We start from the raw sequence: 22,095 nt of genomic DNA, 5'->3' as shown, positions 1-22,095 counted from the left end.
TAGAGACTGCACTTGTTGGCGGCCTTTACACTCGACCAGCCACACACAAACAAGACCAAAAGACGAATTTGAGGTGTGAGCACTACAATAAGCCTCGACACACAAAGGAAACATGCTGGCTGCTTCATGGCCGTCCCTCTAACCTTCCTAACCACGGGCCAAATCCGCGCCGATCCAACCATCCTACTGGTTCCTCCCATGCCTATACTGCAGGGACTGAACCCTCCTCATCCTTGTCTCCATTCACTAAGGAGCACTTTGACTGGTTGCAACAGCTTATTAATCAGCCCCAACAGATGCCTCTAGTACCACTGAGACTCCAACTTGTACTATAGCCAAACAAGGTACTCTCCTATCCTCTCCCATTCCATTGATCATAGACTCTGGTTCGTCTCACCACATGACTGGTCAATCAAAGTTATTAGGTTCAGATTGCTAATGGTTCTTTGTCTCCTATTGCTAGAAAAGGGAGTGTATCTCTCTCTCCAAATTTATCTCTCTCATCTGTTTTACATGTACCCAGCCTCTCATGTAATCTTTTTGCAGTAAGCAAATTCACAAAAACAAATAACTGCATTACTAAATTCTTTCCCTCACATTGTGAATTTCAAGATTTGAATTCGGGGAGGATGATTGGCAGTGCTAAAGAAATTGGTGGGCTCTATTACTTTGACAATGCTACTATCCAAGAGGAACAAGCTCAAGTGGTCAATAAAGTCTCCTCTGTGTCGGAAGAAATAAAGTTGTGGCATAGGCGTCTAGGTCACCCTAGTTTTCGATATTTACAAAAGTTATTTCCTGTTCTGTTCAAGAGTCAGAAACCAGTCCAATTTCAGTGTGAATTTTGTAAGTTGACTAAACACCAACGTGCTATTTTTCGTTCTAAACCATATAAACAATCTTCTCCATTTACTTTGATTGATAGTGATATTTGGGGTCCGTCTCGTATTCCAAATCTATCGAATTCCCGTTGGTTTATTACATTCATTGATGACCATTCACGTCTTTGTTGGGTTTACCTTATGAAAGAAAAATCTGAAGCATTTCATATCTTTAAACAATTTCATCTTATGATTCAAAATCAATTTCACACAAAAATTCAAATGATTCGCACAGATAATGGAACTGAATACTTTTCCAAAATCTTAGGCTCGTATCTAAATGACCATGGTATCATTCATCATTCCTCATGCATAGATACTACCCAACAAAATGGTATAGCCGAACGAAAAAACCGCCATCTATTGGAAGTAGCCCGTACCCTTATGTGCACAAATCATGTACCTAAACGTTTTTGGGGTGAAGCCATTTTAACAGCTTCCTTTCTTATTAACCGCATGCCTTCTCGGGTTCTCAAGTTCAAAACACCAATTCAAGTCTTCAAACAATCTTTTTCTCAATCTCACCTTCTCTCTTCTATTCCTCTCCATGTCTTTGGATGTATAACCTTCGTCCATGTCCATTCCCACAACCGTAACAAACTCGACCCCCAGGCCATAAAAACTATCTTTCTTGGTTATTCTCCAACCCAAAAGGGCTACAAATGTTATGACCCTATCTCCAAGAAAATGCGTGTAAGTTACGATGTATCCTTCTTCGAAAATCAAGCATATTTCCTAGCAAATTCACTTCAGGGGGAAATGTTGGGTGAAGCAAATTTTTGGGAAACACTTTCCAGGACAATTCAGTCCTTAGAGTCCGTAGAATCACCAAGTCAGTCCTTAGAGTCAATAAGATCCATTAACCCTCAACCTATGCCATTTACTGATGATCGACCGAAGAGGAATGACAATACAAAAAAAGGCCCTGAACTCAGTGTTTACTCAAGGAGACAGCAGCATTTAAAAGAAATAACACAGTCAGAAAACACTAGCCAATCTCCAAAATCGAATCCAGATTCAGGTCCGAGCCTCACTGCAATCGAGAATCCAATCCAGTCACAACCAGCTCAGAATTCAAGTCCACTTGAACCTTGTCCAGAAAAAGAGTTACCTATAACCCAAAGAAAAAGTGTACGATCCTGCACTCTGCATCCTATACAAAGATTCATGTCCTATCATGCCCTGTCTCCATCTTATAGGGCCTTCATAATGAATCTAGAAACTGTCACTATACCAAAAGATATTAGAGAAGCCATGAAAAATCTAGAGTGGAGAGAAGCAGTTTTAGAGGAGATGAGGGCGTTGAAAAAAATAAAACTTGGGAGATTGTGTCTTTACCGAGAGGAGTAGTACCAGTGGGTTGCCAATGGGTGTTCACAGTCAAGCATAAAGCTGATGGAACCATAGAAAGACTTAAAGCAAGACTGGTTGCAAAAGGGTATATACAAACGTATGGTATTGATTACCAAGAAACCTTTGCACCGGTTGCGAAAATGAATATAGTGAGAGTACTTCTATCGTTGGCAGCAATAAATGACTGGACCTTACATAAAATGGATGTGAAGAATGCCTTCTTGAACGGGGAACTAGAAGAGGAGGAGTACATGAGCTACCACCGAGTTTTGAAGGAATGAAGGAAAGGGTAGAGTTTGCAAGCTAAAAAAATCTCTCTACAGGCTAAAACAGTCACCACGGGCCTGGTTTGATCATTTCTCTAAAACTATTCGAAAGGCAGGTTTCTCACAAGAACAAGCTGATCATACAATGTTTTATCAGCATTTAAATGGAGGGGGAGTCACAATTCTAATAGTGTATGTCGATGACATAATTATTACTGGAAGGGATGTTGCTGAAATTCAAAAATTGAAGAGAATATTGGCTGCCGAGTTTGAAGTTAAGGACCTTGGACAATTTAAGTATTTCTTTGGTATGGAGGTCACTAGATCAAAAGAAGGGATATTTGTGTCACAAAGAAAATATAACATTGATTTACTTAAGGAGGTTGGTATGCTAGGAAGCAAACAGATGGATGTTCCAATTTCTCTCAATCATAAAAACGGAATGATGGAAAGGGGGAAGAAAGTTGATCGTTAAAGCTATTAGAAGCTAGTTGGGAAGTTGATCTATTTATCACATAAAAGACCCAATATCTCTTTCTCAGTAAGTGTGGTTAGTCAATTTAGGCATGATCCGGAGGAAGAACATCTTGATACAATTTTTCAAATATTGAAGTATCAAAAAGACTGCCCAGGCCGAGGTATATTATTCAGGAAGGGAGGAGAGTTAACAGTGGAAGCACATACTGATGCAAATTGGGCAGGATCGGTGGTTGATCGAAGATCTACATCTGGGTGGTGTACATTCATTAGAGGCAATTTAGTCACTTGGAGGAGTAAGAAACGATAGGTTGTGGCCCGGAGCAGTGCTGAAGCAGAATATAAAGCAATTGCACTCGGGTTATGTGAGCTACTTTGGCTGAAAAAATTATTAGAAGAACTGAGAATTGTTTCGAAGCTTCTATGAAGTTATACTGTGATAGTAAATCAGCAATAAGTATTGCCAATAACCCAGTCCAACATGACAGGACCAAGCACAATGAGATTGATCGTCATTTTATCAAAGAGAAGTTGGAAAGTGAAATTGTCTGTATGTCGTATATTCCTTCTAAGGAACAAGTGGTAGATGTCTTCACAAAAGGGCTTCCTAAGGATAAATTCAAATCATTAACGAACAAGCTAGGATTGTGTAATATTTACACATCAGCTTGAGGGGGAGTGTTGAAAGATTCGAAATCTTAGGCATCAGGATAGGCTGATTAGTTGGATTGGTTAACTATATCTTATTAGTTAGGGATTAATGTTGTATTTTAAATTTAAATATTTCCTAGCTATAGATAACTTATCTGGTCTTATTCTTGTGCAACTTATCTAGGACTTAGTTACAGATTATTGTTGTATATATATCCTAGGGGTTGTACTTTGTTGATAATAATAACAATCAGAAATTTAATTCCCTAATCTACCTGCGTTTAAATACTCAACAAACGAGGGAGAAGACATAAATCCAACAATCTTCCAACCCAAATTATCATATTAGAGATCCAATAACATACACTAAGGTGGTGTTTGTTTGCGCTATTTTTCAGTGCTTATTGTTGAAAAAAATTAAATTCAGCACTTTTGTCAAAATAGCGCGTTTGTTTACTCGTGCTTATTGCTGAAAATAAGTGAAAAAAATTCAGCACTATTTTGATGCTGAAAAAAAGTGTTGAAGCGGTAAGCACTTCGCTTTTTCAACACGGACAAGTATGCCCTTTGTTTTTTTGAGCATGGACAACTATGCCCTTATTCTTAAAAGGATATTACCTCTTATATCCCATGGATAAGTATATAGACACCTCACAAATTAATAAACCCACACCATAGCTAAATTATTTTGTCTTATATGGGTTAAAATTTTGGAATGAGTTGATTTTTGGTGAGGATGATCTCTACAATGAGGAGATCATTCTCACAAAAAATCAGCACATCTTGAAACTTTTAACCCTATCAAAACAAGTTCAAGAATCGTAAATTGTCCATTTTTTTTTTTTTTGAAAACTATTTTTAACGAGTTAGAAGTTTCAAAATAAACTGATTTTTGGTGAGGATGATCTCTAGACCATATAAATTATCCTCACTAAAAATTTGGTCATTCCAAAAATTTTAATCCATATAAAACAAAACAAAAAATGGCTATAGTGTGGGTTGCCCTTATTAATTCATAGGGTGCTTTTATAATTACACATCCTTCATTTCCATCGAAAATTATTCATAAAAAATTAAGTTCTTTTTAAGTTGATTTCAAATTTTGGTGACTTGTATGACATTATTATTTTTAATTTGAAATTTGTGGGCTTTTATAAATAGAAATTATTATTTATAAATTGAAGATTTGAGTATTATTTATTATTTAAAAATAAATTGTATTTTAATTTTATAAGAAATAATATATTTTATTGTGTTTGATAATAAATAAGCATTTAAAACATGCAAACAATGTATAATATGATTGTAAGGGTAACAAAGACAATTTATCAGTTTCAGCAATGTGTAACAAACATGATTCAGCATCTAAACAAACAACTTTTTTAGCACTTAAATTCAGCGCTTATAAGTTTCAGCGCTTAATGCTATTCAGCACTTATTTTTTTCAGTTTAACAAACAGCACCTAAGATTATAGGTCAGATAGTAGATTGATATCCAAAAGATCTATGTATGGGATATTGATGAATAAGGAAGGAGTTATCTGATAATGATATTTGTGGGAGGGACCCAAAAGTTAAATATTATATTCTAGGGGGGTCAACTGTAACATGCACATCCTGTGTGATTTAAATATTATGTTGGGTCCACTTACTTTTTTTAATTAATTTAGTCCTAATAAATAGGCGGCTAATATTCAGCAAAAAACAATAGGCCTCTAAAAGGAACTTACCAAGTAATGTGATTCTAATTGATTTTGAGAAACCTATTGGAAATAAAATAATTTTTAAGAAACTATGTGGATAAAAGTAATAAGTTCTAGAAATCTAGACAATCAAGGAAGAGTTCTTCAATTAGGAATCAACCTAATTGAGTTCTATATAACTCAATAATAGAGGGACAGCTGGTGTGGTTTACTTTTATGAAACTCTCTCAATCCCAAGGAAAAGCTTGACAGGATAAGCAGCACCATTGAGAACAAAATGAATGGATTTGGAAGTGAAGATCATCTTCAACAATCAATTAAGTTGATCAATGACAAGGTAACTCTAAACTATTGGACAATCTAAATTTTTGATTTGTGGTTAACTAGATTTGATTAAAATCGATACATAAAGATTCTAGGAATCATATCAAAGTTTTGAATAGTGAAACATAATTATTCCGCATTTATTTGGTTCAAAAATCTGTCCCCCACAATTGCTTGGGTCTTAGGATGAATCCATTCAGTTGTGTCTAAAAGCATGTCTTTTCTTAATTCAAGTCATTAAATTCATTCTAACAGATTCCAAAAACTTAAAAAATCAAAAAGTAAATTTCAGTGTAGTCAAAGTGATATACCTTGCTTGTCCAACAATCAAACTAACCTACTACTTCAAGCAACTCAAAGTAGAATTGCGAAATTGAAAAATGAAGGTCAGCAGCGCATATATACTCTTGTAATTAATTAATTAATTAATTAAAAAAAATTAAAGATACGACAGGTTTCAGTTGAATTCAAAGACAGAAATCATCAAACCCTAGTTGTAGTTGAGCATTTGAATCACCTGAGCTGAGAGAAGAGCAGAAGTAGTCTTGCCAGAACCTCCTTTACCTAGAAAAGTCACCAATTTTGTCGCTGCTGTGGATGGCTTAGAGATATCCTCCTCCGATACCGCGACAGCCATGATTGAAGTTGAAGCTAGAACAACTCTTCGGCGATTTCCAGTACGAATTTGAAGAAAAAAATTAGGATTAGAGTTTCGTCGAGAGAGAGAAGCTGTTAGGGGAAATGGGGACCAAGGACAAGCAAAAGCCATTTCGATTTTCGCGGCTTTAAGCAATGAAAATATCTGAAACGAAACCAATATTTCGCAGTTTTTTATTTTTAACAAAAAAAACGTTTTAAAACTTGGACGTGTCGACTAGCAACTCGGAAGTTTGGTTAGTGTTTTAGTGCGTGCACCGCCTTAAACCCAAAATGAAAAAGACTTCTATGTCCCTGATTTTAAATAAGTGAACCTACTCCTTTCAAGAAAAATTCCTAACGTCTCTATTGCACATCTTGTGTAGTGGTGTAGTAGATAAACTAAAATCTCAATATATGGGAAATGTTCAGCACCCTAAGTTTTACCACACACTTTAACAAACGTTTTTTGTCCTACATGGGTTAGAAGTTTTGGAATGAGCTGATTTTTGGTGAGGATGATCTCTATGATTAGAAGATCATCCTCCCCAAAAATCAGCCCATTCGAAATGTTTAGCCCCATGTTTACACATTGAAAAATCGTGGACCGTCCAATTTTTGTAAATCAATTTTGATGGGGTTAGAAGTTTTGGAATGAGCTGATTTTTGGTGAGGATGATCTCCTCACCATAGAGATCATCCTCACCAAAAATCAGCTCATTCCGAAACTTCTAACCCATATAAGACAAAACGCGTTTGTTAAAGTGTGTGTGGTAAAACTAAGGGTGACGAACGGGACCCATTGTTGCATTTTTTATTACTTCCTATGTTACAAACTTTTTAAAACCAAAATATCAACAGATTACATCAATACAAATAGAATGGTGAATTCAAAAAACACCAAACAATGTCATTAACTAATGAGTTAGATGAACAAGACAAAAAAATATAATCAATCAATAAGCCTTTTTTTATCTGTGTTGACTAGACTGTCAACATTAATAGCATGTCCATAGGTGTCTGTTGACGTGGCTTTTTCCATATCACCATGGGCTATCAACATAGATTTTTTTTTATTTTTTATTTTTTTAAACTCCAATTGTTTTATTTTTTATTTTTTTCATTTTATGTGTTTGTCCTAAGTATGGTTTCAAGTTCATTTTATATATTTTCTCAAATTTTTTAATTTGACATTGTAGGAACCAAGTAATTCTTTTGTATTAGACTACGGTGCTGTTTGTTAAACTGAAAAAAATAAGTGCTGAATAGCATTAAGCGCTAAAACTTATAAGCGCTGAATTTAAGTGCTGAAAAAATTGTTTGTTTAGATGTTGAATCATGTTTGTTACACATTGCTGAAACTGATAAATTGTCTTTGTTACCCTTACAATCATATTATACATTGTTTACATGTTTCAAATACTTATTTATTATCAAACACAATAAAATATATTATTTTTTATAAAATTAAAATACAATTTATTTTTAATAATAAATAATACTCAAATAATCTTCAATTATAAAATAATAATTTCTATTTATAAAAACCCACAAATTTCAAATTAAAAATAATAATGTCATACAAGTCACCAAAATTTGAAATCAACTTTAAAAGAACTTAATTTTGGATGAATAATTTTCGATGGAAATGAAGGATGTGTAATTATAAAAGCACCCTATGAATTAATAAGGACATTCCACACTATAGCCATTTTTTGTTTTGTTTTATATGGGTTAAAGTTTTTGGAATGAGCAAATTTTTAGTGAGGATGGTTTATATGGTCTAGAGATCATCATCACCAAAAATCAATCTATTTTGAAACTTCTAACTTGTTAAAAATAGTTTTTTTTTTTTTTTAAAAAAGGGATAATTTACGGTTCTTGAACTTGTTTTGATAGGGTTAGAAGTTTCAAGATTGTGCTGATTTTTTGTGAGGATGATCTCCTCATTGTAGAGATCATCCTCACCAAAAATCAACTCATTCCAAAACTTTTAACCCATACAAGACAAAATAATTTAGTTATGGTGTGGGTTTATTAATTTGTGGGGTGTTTATATACTTATCCATGGGATATAAGAGGTAATATCCTTTTAAGAATAAGGGCATACTTGTCCATGCTCAAAAAAACAAAGGGTATACTTATCCGTGTTGAAAAAAGCGAAGTGCTTACCGCTTCAGCACTTTTTTTCAGCATCAAAATAGTGCTGAATTTTTTTCACTTATTTTCAGCAATAAGCACAAGTAAACAAACGCGCTATTTTGACAAAAGTGCTGAATTTAATTTTTTTCAGCAATAAGCACTGAAAAATAGCGCAAACAAACACCACCTACCTCTCCGAAATCTAATACACCTTCAAGATGAAGAATTTGTACGCAACACCACCACTAACAGTAGAACATATGACCATAGCCATCTGATTTGCCAATGACGACCATTTTATACAGCTTGTTCTATCAGATGGATGTCTAACACCTCCTATTATTGAAGTGTGGAGAAGGTATCAACATGAGTCGTTGAAGTTAAGATCAACCTTGCATTGCGCGTATGAGCGATTCAAAGATGTAATTGGCTACGACGTTGCATTACGGGAGGGTCCAATTTATAATGGCTTATTAGTAGACTTTTTTTTTTTTTTTTTTTATTGGTACGTTAGTTGTCCATTTTGTAGCCTACAAGTTGCCTTTACATGAAAAAATTGAACACAAATATCAATAGAAAGCAAAATTGTTGAATAATGGTCTCCTTGTGTATTGTAGATTATGTCTTAGAACTCACAAGCAAGAAATTTGAGTAAATGTATGAGTTTATTAGGGGGGGAAATAGTCCACAGTTGTCAACAGATAAAAAAAACATGAGAACCATTCCTTATTTCGATAGGAACCATCTGACGTGGCTTGGGCGATGTCAATAGGCACCTATTGACACAAACAAAAAAAATTATAATTACTTTTTGGGCAAATAAGAGCCATCTAATATGACTTATGCCTATCAACATGACCAAAGCAATGTTGATAATGCCCTATCTACATAGACCATATCAACACGCAGGGGTAGAGCCAAGATTTTCTTGTAGTGGGGGCAAACTATGGTTAGTTGTATAGTCGAAGAACTTAAAGATGAATGGTTTTAAGGAGAAATTCAAAGGTTTTTTGTTAGAAGTTGAAGAAAATGATATTTAGGTCATTTCCAATTAGTATATGAGAAGGTCCGGTCAAGAGGCAATGTCATCAACAAAAAATTGAAGGGGAGGGGCAAAAATTGGAGAGAGGTGAAGGAGTGGAGACAAATGGGGCATGTAATTAGTTGAAAATATAGGGGTGTCTCAAAGTTCTATGGGGGAAATTGCCCCCACCAGCTCCTTACTAGCTCCGACCCTATCAACACTAACTAAATTTATTTTTATTATACAGGGACCACGACCTCAATATTAAAAAATAAATAATCTACATATTGTTTAAGAGTCCATAATCAAAACATGTATGATAAAAATATAATTTGAAATACATCCAGAATCAAGACATTTTGTTCAATACATTGATAGTCTAAGCCGGGGATACCAAATTTGTTGCTACTAGTCCAAACTGCAAATTGGTATGAACCGAACCAGTTTGCGGTATGGTTCAGTATGGGTTCATAAAACCAAACGAACCATGCACCAAATAAGTTTTGGGTTGGTTCGACAAACCAAGCCATATCGGTTTGTTTTACCTTTTAAATTGGTTTGGTAAACCAAAACAATCAAGTTTGTGTTGTTTTAAATTGGTTCGGTGAGCCAATGTTGCCTCTTCATCTTCCTCAATAGAGAGTTATTCTTCTCCATAATAAAAACTCTTTATTGAAAAGTGTAAAGTCTAAGCTCATCATTGTCTTAGAGCTCTTTCTCACTCGTCTTAGTTGAAAACCATTCATCAAAGGAAGTTTTGGGGAAAATACAAGTTCTCTTATCTCCATTCAATTACCTACCTTTACAACCTCTTTTAACCCTAATATAACCCATCAAAATCCTACTAGATAGATTTCTAGAACCCCATATCAAAATCGCCATAAACTTTGGTGAGGGTTTGAGTGATTGGTTCCCCCTTAAACCCTTTTTTTACCCAAATAAAAATAAATAAAAAAATAACTCATAAAGGTTTTAGAGATGAAGCAAAACAATTTTGCTTCAAGCATCTACAATGCACAAAATACACCATGAAGATAATTTTTTTAATGATATTCGATTGTTCTGTCATTGGGTTGTTTAGTTTCATGGAAGATGTGTGTATATCTATGTAGCAAGAAATGTATTGAAATGTATCAGGTTCTCATGGAATTGAATAACCTAATTCCTTTAGCCAATCCCAAATTTTTATTATTTTAAATCTAAATTCACTTTTGTTTCCTTATTTTTTATTTTCTTTGAAACTAAACTTCTTTATATTTTGGTAGGTGCAAAAATACTCTTTGAAATTAGTGTTAATATGTGAGGATTCAAAACTTTTTAGAGTTTTGATTTCATCGACTTGGAATTTCGGAGTCGCCACTATTCAAAAAGTTTGAGTGTGAATGTCACCACAAAATTTTTTTTTAATTTTTTTTTCTTGGCTTATAGTGACTCTCATAACCAAAGAATAAAAGAGAAGGTCTACCTAAATAATCTAGGCAAAGAGGTTCAAGTGAGGAACAAGGAAGGCGTTAGGCAATTTGTCCCTCTCATCCAAAGATGATAATCATAAATTGACCAAAGGGGAGATTAGAAATCATTTTTTGGGTTTTTAAAAGTAAGAGTTATAGAAAGAATTTAGAGAAAATCGACTATAAACTTGTTTTAGGCAATAGAATAATTGTACTAGTAAGTAAGCTAAAAATGAAAAAGGTGCTAGTTGGAATTTTTTGTGAGCCTAGGATTTTGGTGAAAATCCATATAAATTTCATCATTTTGGATCTCAAAGCTCTTTTAAAAGTTTATATGCTCACTTGGGAGCACATTTTTGTTGGTTTAGCCTTTAGGAGGTGTCCATGAGTTAAACACCACCATGGAAAGACTAGGAACTTTATGCATGAGTTGTGTCTTCTTTAGGATTTTTTTGTTGGCCAAGGGAGTTTAGATATGGATCCATAAGGATCCACATCTAAGCACATAACCCTTTTAGATTATGGTGTATGCATGAATGGGCTTACAAAGAAAAGATCACTTCAAAAAGAGTTTACTCTCTAGTTCTTAAGCCATTGAATTAAAGGAAGAGATTATAACTAAGAATTTAAATTGCATAGGAAAAACAATAAATTAAACAATATTTGTTAGAAATTAAAATGCTCTCAATGAGCTTATTAATGACTTATTGGGGGAGACTACCTTACTAGGAGGAATTATTCTCTACCTCCAAGCCTTAAAGTAAGAGATCTACAAATCTACATTGCTTAAAGTGAAAGAACATGAAAGTAAAGGTGCATGAAATGTAAAGAAAGGCATTTAGATAAAAGTGGGGAATGAGAAAGTTACATAAAAAAAATATAAAATAGGAACTTCTTCCTACCTTGGTCTCGTCTTCTTCTTCTTTTTTCCTTCTCTTCTTCTTAGTTTAGGCTTCTTGAGGTTTGAGGAAGGATTTGGGCAAAATTTTGGTAGGCTAGAGACCTTTGAGGAGAGAGTTTGATAGAATTTTAAGATCACTTAAGCTCTTCCTCCATTTGCCTTGGATAAGGGTCCTATTTATAGGTTTTTTTGGAGACTCTTAGGGATAAACTTGTCCAAAGTCTTAAAGTTCCCAATAGTCTCACTAAAATCACAATGAAAAATTTTAATTTCCCTCCAACAGTAGTTCTTAATTATGTTTTACACTTATAAGTCTAAGCAATCATTATGATCAAATGATAAGATTGTAAAAGACAACAAGTTCTAAAAAATTCTTGAGGAAGGTTAAAAAGGTCTAAAAACCTTGGTTTTGAGTCAAACAAGAGAGAATTAAACCAGATAACATGCAAATATGGATTTGGATTTTGGATATTAATGTCATTTAGCTTAAGAAGTCTCCAACAACCTAGGGATAAGGTAGTCTTGGTGCACAAATTCTAAATAATTTTCTACGTTGAATAAAAGAGTAAAAACCTTTTGAATTGGGTCAAATTTCATTAAATACCATGAGAATCTCTTGAATTGAAGATAGGATTAATAAAAACAAGATTAAATCACCTCCTCTTAGGTTAAACAAGATGAGGTTAAGGTGGTAATTCAACTCATGTGGGAATCAACGCTTAACCAAGGGTCTTTGTTAGAAAAATTGGAAAATTACTTGAAGACTAATGTAAGGAGTTTATTAGAAAGTTAATAAAAGGATAAAAAGGTAAAATGGAATATTTCTTTAGGGAAAAGTCAATTAAAAAGGAGTTTAGAATGTCATTTCCCTTAAGTAAATTCGAGCACACATGAGTTTATAATTGCCCAATAGATTTGGCTTTGGTTGAGTCATGGGCTATGTAACATAATGCTTGGCCAAAAGTGACCCCCATACTATGGAGAAATAGACCTAGATATGGGTCACCCCATATTGTGCAAATATTAACCTTTGACCTGACCTAAGGTTACCCACGACCAGGCTTTGAATCATATTGAAAAATGGCCTTTGGGCTTTGTGGCTACTCAAATGATGAACTTTAAAGCCTTTTGAAAAATATACCTTGGGTCAAGCCCATTCTCGAAAGGTTTTTTATGCTTTTGAGCTCGGCCTAGGAAAAATGTAGTGTTTACAGTTGCCCTCTCTTTGTGAGAGTTGCATGCAGCGAATCACAAAGACATAGACTCAAACTTCTGTTTGTTTGATCGAGCTCGAGCCTGCATGTCTTTCACATTTTCCATTGTGAACTCAGATTGAATCATTTAAAATAAAGAGTCGATCTTCTCATACTCGGAGACTGACAAGGATTAGACCTAAAATTCTTGACTTCTTGGCTCGATATATGGCCCTCATAGCTTTCAAAAATAGCAAGTTTCTTGGCACAATGTAGGGGTCTGAAACTATTTGATAGAGATAATGGTTTGAATAAATTTCAACCTATGTTCACTTTGGTAAAACTTAACTTTGCATTTGAAATTGGCAAAACTTTTCAAAACTATGTTTGATTTAGGCATTCTTCAGATGATCAGACGTTCACGAATAAATTTTAAATATAAAAAAAATTTCCTTGTGAAAATAAAAGTCCTACTCATTTGCTTGACTTTTACTCTATTTTTTGTTGTTTTGAAAAAAAATTTTGTTTTTTGCTTTTTTTTTAAACATTTTTTTGCCTTTTTTTCTTTTATTTTTCTTTTCAAAAATTTTTTTTTTTCTGAATTTTGTAAGAATTTTTTTGGACTTGACCAAAGGTGAGGTTCGGCTAGGTTAAAATTTATGCTTGCCCATGGGTTACCCCCATACTAGAACTATATTTACATGAATTTGAACTTTGTTTGCTCATTTGCTACCCAAGTGAAACTAAAGTTTGCTATCATTTTTTGATCTCTCGAACATTGTCCACCACATTGTTTCACTCCGTGCTTGACCCATATTCTACTTTGAGGTCGTGGGTGAGTCAACTTGACCCTTGGATTGTTTGATCGTGATGATTCGACTTTTCAGGTTTGATCTCAAACGAGTTGAACCAATTTTCATTTCTAACGTTCAATTTTTTCCCCCAAGATAAGTAGTTGCTCTTTAATTCTTTGTTAATTTGTTGATCAATCCTTTGAATTCAAATGGTTTGAACCATGATCGAGTTGATTGGCGTGAAATTCAGGATTTTGGGCAGAATTTCAGGGTTAAGTATAATTATGGATTAGGTTGGATTTATGAAAAATTAGGTTGAAAAATGAGTTTTGATGGATGTAGGAGGTGTATTAGAGTTGGATTGATGGATTGGAATGAGTTGGGGAAGCTAAGTTTATGATTTTTATGGGATTTTATTTTTTGCTCTCCACATGTTTGTTGAAATTTCCTATAGAAATTTGGCTATGAATGAATGGGGTTCAAAGTTTGGTGAGGCTTAGGTATTGATTAGGAACGTTTAGGTGGGGTTTTTATTGTCTTAGAATGGTTGATTTTCGTTTGGCCGATCACACGTTCAATGAAATTCTTCTATGAATTTTGGTGATAAATGAATGAGGTTTGGAGTTTATTTGGGCTTTGGTTAGGCTTAAGTATGGATTTGGAAGTCTTTAGTAAGGTTTTGATGGCTAAAGGTGGTTTTTCTCATAGGGTGTAGACACCCCATTTTGCGTTCAGTTGATCCGACAAACTCGTCACCGAATTGTTATGGATCCTTAAAAGCTTGTGAGAGGCACTTTTTCGATTTTCTTCAATTCTTTCCTAACCTTCAAAGTTTTTCTATGATTTCATTTTCTCTCTTCTCGGCACACTTAACATAAAAATTACATACGTATAAGAACATTACACGTTTCGATAACCTAGAAATCTTGCAATGCTAGGAAAATGAGATCTTAAGTCTAAGAAATGATCATATTATGACCAAAAGAAATCTCTTGTTGAAATTCACACATATTGACAAATTGACCTGTGGCGCCCCGCCGAACATTAACACAAATCCTCATGTCAGATCAAGAGGTACTAGGTGGCACCTCGAAATTTCGGCATGATCTCCTCTGTTTATGTTAGCATTCCAAGGCGTATAACCTGCATCTGATAAACGATATACAATCCTACATATATTCACATAAAATAGAATACTAGCGGAAGCCTGTATACGTCTACTAACGTACGAAAGATCAGAGTGCGGAAGAATAAGCAGAATACAGGATTATATAATTATTTCTCACTCTAACAAAAATCCTAACGCTCAGAACAAAATCTATAATACTGTTGGACAATTAAATACCACTATGGGTATAACCCCAATACTCACCAAGTGACGGACTCTAGCTGTCTATCTGACCCACCAGATGATTCTCACTCATGTTCTACACCTGCATCGCTAAGTTTCGGATCTGAAACTAAAAAAATGGAGAAGGAAAGGGTAAGTAACAATAGTTACCTAGTAAGGAATAATACAATTTCTGCCAATAACCTCTTCTAACATGAACGAATAAGCATACTAAATCATTTTAAAATATACAAAATTTTATAAAAGAAACTACGATTAACTGGTACATATAGCCAGGGATGAACAACTAAACATTTTAAAACTCACATTACATCGATCAGCAGTACTCACTATAATATTCTCTTTTTATACAAATCTAATTGATCAAATGAAAATAATAAACATGGATTTCATTTTATATATCAAAATAAGAAACAGATACATAATACACAATGGTGGAGTATTGGAATTAGAAAGTTGGGATTCACGACTGGATCGCTCACAGTCGGGACATGATGTTACAATTCTTCTCTGGCTTTTAATTCCTAATTTTGTGACCGGTCGCTACACTTACCACGTTTGGTTGACCATTTATCCGGCTCAGGCTGGGCGTTTGACGTGACCGTAAGCAATGGGTCTCTTTTCGATGTGTCAGAACGTTCGACTACTATAGATTGTTAGTTATCACTGACTAATCATCTTTGTCTATGCCTATCAGGCGTGCATGTGATTCCCACATATACAAACCATTCGTATACGACCACATTTACATTACAAGTTCACTGGTAAAGATAGAGAAGAATAACCCGAATTCCAGTTGTGACTCCACTCTCATACGCGTCCCATACCACCTATGAGCTTGGTGGTCCCTACCGTACATCCCAAGATAGTACACCACTCCGGATGATATGACGCACTATCCCTTCAGGCATTCACAAACTCTTTAATAGCTCACAAAATAGCTACTTATATATATTATTTTCATTTGAAAACAAAACAGAAATTAACAATACAAGGTTGAGAATGGATATCCAGTTTCCTATCATGCAAGTGTGGCCACCCAGCCTAAAATAAATAACATAACGGAAACGTAAACAGCGCATCGCGCTAACAGAAAGTAAATAAACATGCAATCAGTAATATTATCCCTGGATATCTATTCACCAACCTACACACAACACAACAATGTAAAATGCAGACATCACCCCTCAGGTGTGACTCTGACATTTTACCGTTTCATACCCTTTTCCCTTTTTTCGATTTTTACAATTTTCAATCTCTTCAATAAAATATCAATTTTCTGATATTCATCAACTCAATATGAGTTCATTGAATATTAAATCACATTTTTAAACTATAAAATTTATTTATATCAATAATATTTAAAAAGAATACAAATTTCATATCAAACGGGGTCCGAGCAGAGCACAAGACCCAATTTATGGCAATAACTCGTTAAAATATCCTACCCACATATAATTTGTTAAAAAATACAATTAAACATATCAAACATGCAATTTCTGACGTGAATTTTGAAATAACAAAAGAATTCTATATTTTAGAAATACATGAAAAAATTTCAGATAAAATCCTAAATGCAATTTTCACAATCTACGATTACAAATAAAAATTGAGAGTTCCTTACAATCTCTAGGCAAAATGATCGAAGCATGTGGGCGGAAATCGAGACGATCGGCACTTAAATCAAGACAGACCGAACTTCAAAGTGGCTGATTTTTGAATCTGGCCTGGTAGTTTTGAAGATCTTGACGCCGTCGTCCTTTATCCCTTCTGCGACGGAGGACGGTTTGACCCCGAAATCGATGAAATTCGAGGTCGAAGTTTTCGAAATTTCCGTATATAAATACAGCTGATTTTTTACGATATCGGGTGAAATAAAAAGTGAAACGAAAAAAGGTTGGGTGGATTTTGTAGATGTCGAGGCTGCGAACGTTTCTCCCTTCTGCGTCGAAAGACGGTTTGACCAAAAAACGGACGAAATCTGAGATCAAAGTTTTGAAATTTTCGTATATACGTACGGCTAATTTTTGAAGATACGAGGTGAAAAAGATGAGAAAACGGATGGAATTTGGTGGGTTTTGTAGAGAATGAGGCTGCGGACATTTCTCCCTTCTGCGTCGATCGACGACGGTGCACCGTTTGTCGTAGATCTAAGGTGGAAGATCGAAAAGAAAAAAAAAATTTTCGTTTTTATATGTCTCGGCAGTATAGACGCGTTGGGGAAGATGAGTTTTAAGAAAAAAAAATTTTAATTTTATTTATATAAAACTTGGGACAAAATCGGTATTTTGTCAATTATTTTGATCGACAATAATTTGATCATCAGGACTCCAAAACTGACAAATGAATACTCTATTTCGCCTAATTTTTCGTTCCAGATATAATAATATAGTCAATTTCTACAAATTATGTCTCTATCAAAAATTTACATTTTGGCCTGAGGTGACCCCTAAACTTGATGTCGTTTTCGTTTTTAACGATAATTCGACTTTCTGATCTCCAAAAATGACAAATAAATAGTCCATGTTCAATAATTTTTCGTTACGAACCCAATGGTATGATTAAATCTTAATAATTCTTTCTCTACCAATAAGTCACTATTTTAGCCTCGTCCGACCTAATAATCGAGGATTTTGCAATTTTTATATTCGGACTCGCATTTAAGCATGCTTACAGGCTAAACTATGTTTTTCGATCATTTTGAATCTAATAGTGAGGTCAGATTCCATTAAAATGACCAGAAGTAAATCCTACAATTTTACCCTAAGTCCCACTTTCAAGATTTTCTTAAAATTTTACTATTTATTTTTTTCTCGAGATACGAATTGAAAATTCGGGGTTTTACATGACCAAAATACCCCTGACATTTGACTCTTACTTAAAAACCTTGATTCGTTAGAAAAACATGATTCCAGGACAAAACTAAGTCTTTCAACAATATTCGAAACCTAGAGATCTCCTACGCTTAAGATGAAGAAATTTTCACATAAAATGATGATTTTCATGCATCCATCGTCATATAAAATGACAAATTATACCATGTAAAGTAAAAATCCTCGATCGTATGAAATAATGGAATTTAAATCGTAATCAAAAAATTGAAACTTTAATCAAAACATTAATTTGAAAATTGAAATGGCGAAGAAAACTAATTAAAATAAAAATCAAAACATTTAATCTAAGGTTAAAATTTTGACCAATCAAATCAATCACAAACTAATCAATATCAAATTAATTTTCAAAATCTGAATTGATCGCTAGTCAACGAATTAAGACTCTAATCAATTTTATTTTTAAATTAGCCAATCATCAATTATCAATCACCAATCGAAATGAATAATTAATCGTATAGATCAAACTAATCAACCAATCAAATCATTTAATTCTAACCAACCATTTTCAATAATTTTTCACCTGTGAATTAATTTTGATCAACCAATAGAAATAAAGAATGAAAATTTTAAAACAATCAAACCCATCATAAATTAAATCGTTAATCATCAATTGTAAATCATCAACCGATCAATAGGGGTAAATCTCAACCTATCGAAATTAGGGGAGGGGTAATGCAAAATTGTTGAGATCTATGAGATCATAACCTATTTTACACTATTCGAGTAATTCGGCTAAGTAATAAAATCTAGGATTTTACACAAAAGAATAAATTAAACAATTCAAGATTTAACTTATATGTTAATAGGATACCCAATTGTGAGGATTCTCTCAAAATTCGTTAGATTCTTCTCACATAAATCACAAGTAAAGAAGGAAATCTAAAAGAGAGAGTCCTTCAAGGACTACACTTCTTCTATAAAAGGACAGTCATCCACATTAACGATGAACGACAAAATCTAAAGCAACAGAAAAAAAAAAAGAACTTACTTCTTTTTCAAGCTGTTACCAACACCTCACGACTTCATTCCATTTATCATCATAGCACCCACACAATTTATTCATCATCTTCGTCTTCTTCCTTTGACCTCATCACAATAGACACACGATACCACAAAAACTCATTCATCTCCTCCGTTTTCATTGCAATTGCACCCACCATTCTCCATCTCGATTTTCAAGGTCACAACCCCTTCTCATAGACCCTCTCGACTCAAACCTTCACAACTCAACCCCTTACCCTCTCAATTTTTCACCCCAACAACACACCCCACTCATTGTTTTCATGCTCAAGTCACTCACCTCACCCACTCGATTTTTCACTCCCAATAGCATACCCTAACCCTCATCATTTTCATATTCACAATCTCACCTCACCCTCTCAGTTTTCAAGCCAACCAAGTCACTCACTTCACATTTACTCATGTATAGAAGCCACATCATTCACCTTATCCATCTCTTTCACTCAGCTCAGATTTACATTCAAGACCCCTATTCTCAGCTCTTACTTACTCTCATAACCTTCAAAGCTCAAACTTCACGAGGGATTATTCATTACTTTGAAGGAAATCATGATGATCAATGCCGTCAAGAGTGCTCTCACATATATCACAAACAAGGTAAGTAGATTTTTTTTAAATTGTTATTCAATGGGTACACCTATGATTTGATGTGGATGTTTTGATCAAAATTCGAACGATCTTCTTTGTGAGAGGATTGAATTTATTTTCAAAAAATTTTGAGTTTGGTGTCTCGAAATATTTCCTTCAAACATAAAATGCATAGAAAATCATTTTTTTATTCAATAAGCTGACTAATCAATATTTTTTTTGGCATATGAGAATTTTGAAGGTTGATTTATCTTAAAAAATCCAACTCACCTATTCAAAGATTAGTCTATGGATTTCAATAGATTTGTCTAAAAATCAAGTTGACTCGTTATTTTAGTAGAATCTAAATATGAAAAAATTTGATAAACATTGACCAAGTTAACTCATCAAATTTTTTATGCGGTACTCAAATTGATTTTATCTTTGGCTAATAAATTGACTTGTTGATTTATGTGCATTATGATTCAATTAATTTGCAAAATCAGTTTCTTAATGCGTATTATGTGGGTTTAATTGAATTACTTGAAAATTATAACCTTAGGGTTTGATTACCCAATTCGACATAAAGTGATAATCATAATTGACCTTTGACCATAGATGATCTTGACTTTAATCTTCTCTTGTAGACTTAGGAGTATTTTGACATTAGGTTGACTGTAATCTTCACTCTTTGACCATAAGATAATCTTGGATTGTAATAAATAACAATCACCTCAATCGGGCAGATTCGGTGCTTAATACCTTTCAAAATTTGTAACTCGACCCCTTGCCCATGTCTCTTACTCGTGAATCACTTCGGATCCATTTTTGAGTTATCTTTTGGTTCCTAGACTTAAACTAGGTGGCGACTCCCCAATTCCTAGGTAGTCCTCCAATTTATTCTACGTTTGATCATCAGTATAAAAAAGTGTCTGAGGCACTTAGTGGCAACTCCACTGGGTAATTTTCAAGTCAAGTTTGACTCGATCAAAGACCTTTCCTTAGTTGACTTTTATTTGGATCAATCCAATTGACCTAAGAAGACTTTAGTCTAGACTAGTTTTTTCTTTGTCCATTCTTTCTACTCTTTTCTAATTATTTTTGTGATGATTATGCTTATATGCTCATGATTCACGAAAATGCCTTAGACGCACCCCCTCCCTTTGCACACACTCACGAGCATACACATACATGTTTCCATCGTACTTTGCCTCTCAATAGTCCCATAGCTAGAACATAGCCAACCTGGTCCCTCAATACACGGGTAACTCATGTAAACGCTACAACTTTAGTTCAATACCTTCAGGTATATTAAGTTAGAGCACCACGTACAGTCTAACCAGGTGAAATTAGGATGTATATCAGTGTACCAGGCTGAACTGACCTAAGTTTTATCATAACCTAAATCATGTAATGAGATTAGAAATTCAGACCTAGGTGCAATCCTAATAAGCCATGACCTAAATCAATTATGTGTGTTCCCGAGTTGTATTCTTTCAATCCAACCAAAAAGTAAGTGAGTAGACTAGTCCACACCATTCAAATCGAACCCGCAATACTGGTCCAACCCAACAAACTTAATTGATGAGACATACTGGACAATACTACTAAAACTAGTTGGCTCAATTGGTGAATGGATCTCATGGGTTGGCACATTAACCGATTGAACAATTAGCTTAAGGCATATTAGATGAAATCACCTAGATAAATTATTATGATCCATTAGGCCGAAATGGCCCAAATTTAGTTTAACTGGGTGCACAGTCCCAAGCATTTCATATCGGTCAATTTAATCTAATAGACACAATATTTCATGATTATCATAACGTAATCAATTTTTCATTGAGTATGAATCAATTAAAATGACTTAGACTTTTGTCATAATGTAATAGAATATGGTGATCCTTTCAGATCGCTTACAGTTTTATGAGATTATGTATCAAATGGGTTTTTCACTTGTTTACTGCTGTAGAAAAGTAAAACTTTGGCATATACGGACTTTGGAGTGCATTCTCTCTTACGACAATAAATATTGATAGGAATCTTTTATAAGCCGAGATGACTTTTGGGGACCTTACTCATCATGTGTTCCACTTTGGGTCAGTAAAATTGTGCCCAACACATGAAGATTTTTGCAGTTTTATGAGGATAAACACATCGGGACCAATGATCAGACCATCATTACGAAATGAGTTTACAAAATAACTCACAAAAGTGTTGGGGATTAAGGCAAAGAAATTAATAAGGTTCATCAAGAATGGATCATTGAAAATGAATTGGCTTCTTGATGATCATCAAACTCCTGTGCATGAGAACCCTTGGGATTTAGCCCCAGAACCTTAGATAAAAGTCCAAGACTTCACCTTATGTTTAACAGTGTTATCAAAATGCTACATGGTGTCATTCAGAATGGGACAAGTCCTACCATATTTTTTGTAGACTTGATTGAAGAACTTTGGAACAAGGA

At 34.2% G+C, this 22,095-nt stretch overlaps 1 protein-coding gene across 1 annotated transcript in view; it reads right to left on the bottom strand.

Moving 5' to 3' along the window:
- The window catches only part of LOC147406015 (P-loop containing nucleoside triphosphate hydrolases superfamily protein), a 32,964-nt gene extending 26,422 nt beyond the window's left edge, over positions 1-6,542 (bottom strand). The window contains exon 1 of the mRNA XM_086433939.1: positions 6,173-6,542. Within this exon, the coding sequence (XP_086290065.1) occupies positions 6,173-6,424 (252 nt within the window). The 5' untranslated portion in view covers positions 6,425-6,542. The remainder of the gene's footprint in view (positions 1-6,172) is intronic.
- Between the last annotated feature and the right edge of the window lie 15,553 nt (positions 6,543-22,095).

The sequence above is a fragment of the Akebia trifoliata genome, chromosome 3, assembly GCF_017979445.1.
Source record: "Akebia trifoliata isolate Shusen 1 chromosome 3, ASM1797944v1, whole genome shotgun sequence".
Lineage (NCBI taxonomy): Eukaryota > Viridiplantae > Streptophyta > Magnoliopsida > Ranunculales > Lardizabalaceae > Akebia > Akebia trifoliata.
This window is presented reverse-complemented; position numbering and strand designations above follow the sequence as displayed.